General features: G+C 44.9%; 2 protein-coding genes across 2 annotated transcripts; one reads left to right on the forward strand and one right to left on the reverse strand.

Annotated features, from left to right (window-relative positions):
• Positions 1-483: 483 nt before the first annotated feature.
• DFJ58DRAFT_733143 (uncharacterized protein) lies at positions 484-2,569 on the forward strand (the record flags this gene model as incomplete). The annotated part of the gene is made up of 5 exons (XM_041386254.1): positions 484-1,019; positions 1,088-1,268; positions 1,812-1,955; positions 2,028-2,094; positions 2,142-2,569. The coding sequence occupies 5 exons, from the start codon at positions 484-486 to the stop codon at positions 2,567-2,569; spliced, it is 1,356 nt and encodes a 451-aa protein (XP_041238775.1).
• A 3,345-nt stretch (positions 2,570-5,914) lies between these two features.
• DFJ58DRAFT_733144 (uncharacterized protein) lies at positions 5,915-6,436 on the reverse strand (the record flags this gene model as incomplete). The annotated part of the gene is made up of 1 exon (XM_041386255.1): positions 5,915-6,436. One exon carries the CDS (start codon positions 6,434-6,436, stop codon positions 5,915-5,917), a length of 522 nt encoding a protein of 173 aa, XP_041238776.1.
• Positions 6,437-8,426: the final 1,990 nt, after the last annotated feature.

The raw sequence follows: 8,426 nt of genomic DNA on the forward strand, positions 1-8,426 counted from the left end.
GATAGCGATGCAGAGAAAGGCAAGATGGCTAAGCGGAAAGGCAAGTCCAAGAAGTCTAATGAGCATCGACGAACAAAGGGTGTGGTTGTGGAGGTGCCGGATGTTCTCTTATCTATCCAGGGTTGGAGTCCTCACGCGTTTTCCCATTTTCCTGTATTTGAAACAGCCACTAATTAATATCTTCAAACTACAGTTCAGTTGCAAGACCTCACCTCATACACTGGTGACGTGTTCGAAATCCCTCTTGTCATCAATACAGATGGTGTCATCTTACGTCGTCTCAAGATTCAGAGAAATCATTAAGGACCTCCCTCCCCATGTTACTCACAAGCAAATAGCCAAGATTGATTCGTGCAGAAACCTCCGACCTCAGATGCAAGTGCAGAGCATTCGGGCTCTGAGGCTGTGCGTCCGAACTTGGTAAATTTATGATTCAACTGAAGATCTTTATACTTATTACCAGCAGGTTTTTTGTACCGTGGTATGGTTCCACGCGCCAAACTCAGGGGCTCCATGCTCTCCACCTTGGGGCTCTGCGCTCAAAACCAATGGGCTACGCGCTCAAACCAAGGGGCTTTGCGCTCTGCCGCTGGGGCTTTGCGCTCCACTTCTGGGGCTCCGCGCTCCAACCAATTTGTCCCTAGGCACACGGACTATGATGATTTCGCTGACAACAGTGACCTCCCAGGCGACTATGACGATCTCCCACCATCTTCTCCTTTTTTGCCTGCTACGCCTCGAGGTTCAAATGCAGCCCATGGTCGATCCCAGTACACACCCGTCTGCGTGAAGACATCCGCCATTCTATTGCCTCTACGTCTGACAATTGGAAATGATCTCGTGGTGATTACGAAACTATCAGTGAGGCCGACGACATCGAGACTGCCATGGTGGATGATAGGCAATGGGCCAGGATGTGTGTACATCGTCTACATCTTTATTTTATTTTATTTTCTCAGCATACCTTTCGAATCGCAGGACAGGACAAGCATGGATCAAAGGTCTACTCTTGGTCATCAGTACGTTACTATTCAATTGTCATTATATATTACGGTGCTAATTGTATCAATTATTGTTCTTTCCTTAGCCATCCTAAGCCACATGTTCGCGCTACATCAAAGGCATGCATGGGACCTCCAAACCAAAACACTACGCACTTGCCATCTCGTTCGGCAGTTGTGCCCTACTCTGAGGGCTCTCCGTCTTCGCGCCAATATGCCTCACGTGTTCGGCCTGCTCATGTCTTGGATCGCCGTTTACTTGCTCCTGTAGATGAGCATGAATTTGAGTATAACTGACGTTTACAGCTTTTATAACTGCCTCTCTAATCTCGACTCTGATTTCGACTATGATACTTTGCTTGTCGTGACTTATGTGACTCATGTTAAAATTCTTATGCCTATGCAAACATGCTTTTCTAATCTATGACTCATGGTTTGTGTTTTGTCGTCTATGTTACATCACAATTGTCGAGACTTACCTGATGTTGAAGAAGAATACTGTGTGTGAAATCACACACACAGTTATATTCTTCAACATTATGTCTGCACTCATGCAACATTATAACCTTCAATATCAATCTGTCTATGTCTTGTGACTGCGCTGACTCGTACTTCTCTAGTTTCAGCTACATACTCTTGAATCACGTGACCAATGAAGTACATTCGAGCTACATGTAGCTACATGACACATGTATTCATTGACCGAGTGAAAATACGCAACACTCAATTGAACGCCGAGAGCCTGGCATCCTCAAATTAATTACTACCTACAATGGTTTGTGCTCACAACTACGGTCTCTTATTCAACAGCGGCGAGCACCCCCTTCTGCTGTTCCCCCTCATATCATCCCGCGTGATGGCATCTTTCAGCTCGACATTGATGACGACATCTGGCAAGATGTTGGGCTAGATGATGACCCTCTGAACCCTCCAGCATGGCTATCGGATGACAAGGTCAGGAATGGTATCCGGTTGCAACTTGAAGCTGACCGGTGCAATGAGGAGGAGGCTTGACTGATGTGGGAGAGGGCCGTCCTTCAAGAATGGATGTTAGCGGAGTGGGACAGTACGCAAACTGCCTTGAATAAAGCAGGTGCGTCAGTGTGCAAATGTTATGAACAGTATCTAATTATTTCACAGTCGCAGATCCAGTGATGTCTTTCCACCTTGGGTCTCGCGCAGATGAACTTGTCAACATCTGCGTCATCTGGAGGAAAAAGGTTCAGTGTATTCTGTGCGTGTGGCCTATGATTGCGAGTTGGGGACCCTCAGACGAGGCTTTGGTTCAAGCCGCTTTTAGTCAGGCACGATCATCGTTTTGGGATGAGGATGATGATGATGAGAGTTTGGAAGGAGATAGAGAGGGTGATGGAGAGAGTGACCTGGAGTATGGCGAAATTGAAGATGAGGAACTGATGGATGCTATTGAGGAGATTGCATTGGCAGATGAATATAGGTATGACCAGAATAAGGAGCTCGTGGATGACCTGGATGACTTGGATGACATTGATAATGACTTCATGCCTTCTTCCCCTATAAAATCGTTACACAAGCGGCGCAACATGTAGAATGCAGTGTTTCAATACAATATTTTCTGTAATATCCTATTTATTTAATAAGATATTTTCTGTCACATCCCATTTGTTAAATTTGTTAAGATATTCATTAACACATGTGTGCATATGACAGACAGAAAGAATTCACATACCATTTTGTGCAATTCATCAATTTTTTCTTGGCAAGGGTACTGGACCAACATCATAGATTCGTACCATACAGCATTCCAATCATCATCAATTTTTTCTTGGTGGGAGGACTGGACTGTCATCATAGATTCTAACCGTACAGCATTCCGATCATTCTTGGTGGGGGTACTGGACTGTCATCATAGATTCATACTGTACACCATTCCAATCTTCATTGATTTTTCTTGGCAGGGGTACTGACTGACATAGGGAGGGGGGGCTCTGTAATAAGGGGCATTCTGCGCAATTTATCAATTTTTTCTTGGTGGGGGTACTGGACAAACATCATAGATTCGTACCGTACAGCATTCCAATCATGCTTGGAGGGGGTACTGGACCGTCATCATAGATTCGTACTGTACAGCATTCCAATCTTGATCAATTTTTCTTGGCGGGGGTACTGACTGACATAGGGAGGGGGGGTCTGTAATAAGAGGCATTTTGCGCAATTCATCAATTTTCCTTGGTGGAGGTACTGGACCGTCATCATAGATTAATACCATACCGCATTCCGATCATCATCTATTTGTTCTTGGCGAGGATACTGGACTGACATAGGGAGGGGGGGTCATCTGGAAAAGCGAAAAGGTGTATAATAAAGGTGTGGGTTATCTTGTCCCTGTAACTTGTATGTTGGGTATTGGACCGACATCATAGATTCGTACCGTACAGCATTCTGATCATGTTGTTGTGGGTCTGCCCTATATTACATATGGTTCACCCTAGTTAGTCTATCATGTTGTTGTGGTCCACCCTACATGACATATGGTCCGCCCGACATAGGCTATATTGTCTTTGCGGTCTGCCCTATAGGACATATGGTCCTCCCTAATTAGTCTATAGTGTTGTTGCGGTCCGCCCTACGCAGGCTGAATTGTCTTTGCGGTCTGCCCTATGGGACATATGGTCCTCCCTAATTAGTCTGTAGCATTGTTGCGGTCTGCCCTATGTAGGCTATATTGTCTTTGCAGTCTTCTACCATGGGATCATGACCGAAGATACTACTGGTAAACCTGGCATCCAGGCAAAGGTAAGTAGGATGGGCAAAATCGCCTAGGCAAAGGTATGGTAGAAGTCACAAGTACCATGGTTCAGCACTTTTGGTAGGGGTCTGACAAAGGTAAGTTATTCACGGGATTTAGAGTGATCATGTAGCCAACAGTCAAAAGTGAGTATCAACAAAGGTACTGATTGCGCAAAATTTTGAAAAACTAGGCGACCACTACCAAGGTCCAAGGTAGGAAGCATCCTAGCTATCAACTCTGTAGCTTTTTTTTATTGTACTACGTAAAACTCCGGAATGTACAGGTGAGGTCAGTAGCAAGTGTAGGTGCATGGGGATATGCATCTGTAAAAATTCAACCAGCATCCCTGCAGCGAAAGTATGTAACAACTATACCACATTATTACGTGCAAATCGACAGGACATGTGCAGACATAGGGTGTAAACCGGTCAAAGAGGCTCGGCTGAGTGACAGATAAGGAAGGTAGGTCCAGGTATGCCAGTAACACATAGACGAATATGGTAATACAATCATAGTGTGAAGTAGTAGAACTAAACAGATACAACCACAAATACTACCAGACTTCGGAATGTACAGGTGTCTTCCTAGCAAGACACTAAATTGGGCAATGTACAATTGCATCCACAAATTCAGCCATTATATGATTCTATACGGTAGATATAACACAAACATTCATTGTAGTCTAATGCTATTCACCATCAGAATCAACAGAAAATTACTGCAAAAAATCGAACATTTAGGTGGTTTGTGACCCCAGACACTCCTATATATCCAGGGAAATCCATTAGATATGTGGTCCAAAATACCCTGTGGTATGTGCCATGACATGGTCCCAACGGTCTATGGTCCATGTGCAGCACGTTCTCTTTTGGTCCACAAAAACAATAGGGAAGGACCATGGAACACTGGAGAGACCAGCAGAAACATACCTCTTAGGTGCAAACCTCTATATACAACAATCAACCTAAGAGGTATCTAAAATAGGGTGACCAAAGTGTTCAACCTGGGCACCAACAAATTGATGAAAAAGGTCGACACAGCATGTTGCAGTTTTCTTGCTACTGGTAAGAATAGTTGTTACTTACACATCTCTGATTCTGATCTCCTGCTTAGCTTTTACAGAGACTTGGCACTAGCCTATATGAATCTGAGTGATTTCTTTTTGTAAATGACTACTGTAAAATAGGATTGATTACTCTGCTGTGATACATATTCGTGTATAGATTATCGTTGAGTGAGTGATGATTCAACTGTGAGAGGGGCGATGAGTGGGTGATCATTGGGTGATCAATTTTATCTGGAGACAAAACTTGATGATTTGTCTTCACATTTTATCATCAGGGGGTATTTGAAATATTAACGCCTGTCAAAGTGGTGGTCTAAACTTCATACATGAGCAGACATTCAATCACATGCAATGGTTGAAGTTTTTTCGAGTATTAAATGTGAAGTTTCATTTTGAAGTTTAGGCAGCATTAAAAATACATTTATATTTCTTATTGTCGTTGATGTTCGGCTGGCAACAAAATGTTTGCTAATGCTTTATATTTCTCATGTCGTGCAAGATCTCTTTAATATTTGAAATTTTGCATCTCCTTTGACGACTACCTAAATACTAAGTGTTATCTTCACATTTTGCATGGCATTCAAACCTGTCTTAAATATTGCAAACTGATGACGGCACAAGGTAGAATGCAATCTCGCATAATGTTAACCAGATACAATCATAGTTGTGATTGGGAGAAATTCTGAGGGCTAAGTACAAAAACACGACCTTATATACTGTCGAAGTGTACCAAGCCTGAAAATAAGGGGAAAACATATTACACTGAAAACTTAACATATGGGCCCAGGAACAACGAGTTACCGGGCCTAGAACAGTCTATCTTCGATATTCTGAGACCTTCCTTTTGTGTGGGTGCCGGCGCCACATACTCCCCTCCAGGATGTGCAACATCCTTCATTTCTTCCTCCTGGTGGGTTCCTTCCCAGAAATGTCTCCGGCGCTCTTACCTGGCTGGGACACAAGTTCCTCTTCTTTATCAACTTCCATATGCGCCTGGTTACAAGGGGCAGTAGAGGTAAGAGGGGACAAATTGCAAGGGGTATGAGGAGTGGTATGAGTGCTGCTTGGCCCTTCACCTCAATCCTTTGGCAGATTGGTAGGGGGGATGCTAGCAGTGTGGCGGGCGCATTTGGCTGCCTTCCGCTCCGAGATACTTCGGTTGCGCCATTCCCTTTGCCATTTGGTGGTCTCAATATTCATACACAGGGCCTCTTCCAATAGCTCAGCCCAGCAAGGATTAATCCCACGCCCGCCTTCCGGGGGCGGTGGATTGGTGGTGTTGGGTTGCAAGGCTGGGGGGATATCCTCACCAACGAGGTCTGTGAGGGATGGGGAAGGGCCTCCGATGTGTGGCCCTTTGGATGATTCTTCCGTGATGCAGGACACGAGTCCATTGGTGGTCTGCATCATGTTGAAGGAGAGGACAAAGTCTCCATACCCTACGGGGTTGGCACGATTTGCAGCCATCCCAGACCGTAAGGATGCATTGTGTTCGAGGTAGGCGCAGAGCATGTCGAGGACAACCAGCATGTCCCCGTTGCCTAGGCAGTGGGGCAGGGTAAAACGACACATGCCAGTGCATGTGAGGATGGGGGGCATGGTGGTGATGTGACAGGCGAATAGCAGTAGGGAGTCATTGGAGGTGAAGGAAAAGGAGGAGTTAGGAGAGGAGGGAGTGAGGCCCAGGGCTTTATAAGCCGAGTCTTTGGGGGATAGGTGCCCTACTGACACCTGGGAACCTCCTGTTGGGGGGCTCCTGGTCCCTTCCTCTAGTTCCAAGATGTTCTCGATACCTAGTACTGTAAAGTATTCTTTTAGTGCGTCTAGCTCTTCTACTCACTTATAGGGCAACCAGGTGATGTTACCTGCTTTTCCACTTGGTTTCAAACAGGGAGTCGGTGTAGAGACTCGCGTTTCTGTGGGCTCATATGGGCTCATTTTACGAATTCTGATGACTGGCCTTTACTGCACAACTCGCACTATCATCCACTATGACTTCCCTATAGAGCGCACCACTTTCCCGCAAAACGCGCCATAGGCACGACACTTTCCCACACAACGTGCAGCATTCCCACATGCGCGCCTTGCGTGCTTTCTCGCGCTTAAGCGCCCTGCATCGCGCATCATCCAGGAGCATCCATCCATCGTCCGACCAGTCCCTCGGTATGTCCCTTTTCGTGATCTGACCATATTTGGCATATTACACTTCCCATTTCATTATGCACCCTTACTATCCATCACCTTACCTCACATTACATACTTAGAGCGCTCCCTATTCGGCTCCGAGCCCTGGGAGAGCGCTTAGGTAGAACTTACATACTCTCATGTTCGTTTTACACCGAACATTACACCTTAGCTTCCTACCACCAGCTTCCTACCACTCAGTATCTATCACCAGTTAGTTCCATGCAATGCATGTGTCCATCATCATCTTGAGGCCCTAGCATCAGTCTATAGCTAGTGGCACTATCAGTATCTGTCTAGATCTGCGCTTTACCTCTTATCAGTCTCAGTATCCGTCTCCTACACTTGTGCACCGCTTGCACTACCTTCCCGCACTTCGCGCACTTTCACACTTCGCTTTCCAGTGCGCGTTTTCTCGCGCTTTCACCGCCATTCACCAGGGTTGTTCAGCATCATTCCGTGGATCCTTGCTTTCTTTGCTTCCCCTTTAGGGTCGAACGTTCTTGCATTCTGCAAGTATAGCAGCTAGGCAGAGCTAAGACTCACTTATACTGGCTGAGCACTTTTCTTATATGTGCCTGCCAGGTTGTGATACCCACATTGGTTCGCTTCCCAGTGTGAGTTAGGATCCTGTCGATAGCCATTCTGACTCGGGTTCTTCAAAGTTGGCTACGTCAGGAAACCTGCCATTTCCATGATAAGCTGAGAGATCTGAAGGAAATGATAAGCTACTGGACTATGTATATGATATACTGTACATCTGAGGTCAGACCCAACAGATTGTTCAGGCAAGACAGACACTTTACCTGGCAGGATATTAATACCTGCAGAGTGATCATATCATCAGTGAATCCAAAATACATTATTTCAGACAGCACAGTATATCTATCCATCAGACAGTCAGTAGTTGCAGGTCAACCAGAGCAATCAGACACAAATGAGGTCATGTTTCCTGATCCTCCAGTACCATGGACCATCTGTCCCCCAAACCAGCAATTGTTTCAGGAATATCAGACAAAACAGCTGCAAGAAACCTCAGGCTCTCATATCAACAAAGAGATAGGCAGTCTGGATCTCAGAGCATCAATACAAACAGGAATTATCAAATACACAGAAAGGCTGAACATTCATGTCATTCCTGATCAAGAGTCTATCCATGGTCTCATGACATCAATAGGATAAGATCTTAGCAAGTTATAAGCAAAACACTTGAAAGTGAGTAATTTGATTGTAAGAATTTCAATTATAATAAGCAAAAATGTGGTCAAACCCTAACCCTAAGTAAGCAAAAATGCGAAATTTCACCAAGTCTTTTGTTTGATACAAGTTTGGCACTGCTTATATAAGCAAAAATGCATTCAACAAACAAGTCTTTTCCTTTCCTTTCCTTCCTTCTGACTATCAT

Source organism: Suillus subalutaceus, assembly GCF_016647625.1.
Source record: "Suillus subalutaceus strain FC151 chromosome Unknown DFJ58scaffold_141, whole genome shotgun sequence".
Lineage (NCBI taxonomy): Eukaryota > Fungi > Basidiomycota > Agaricomycetes > Boletales > Suillaceae > Suillus > Suillus subalutaceus.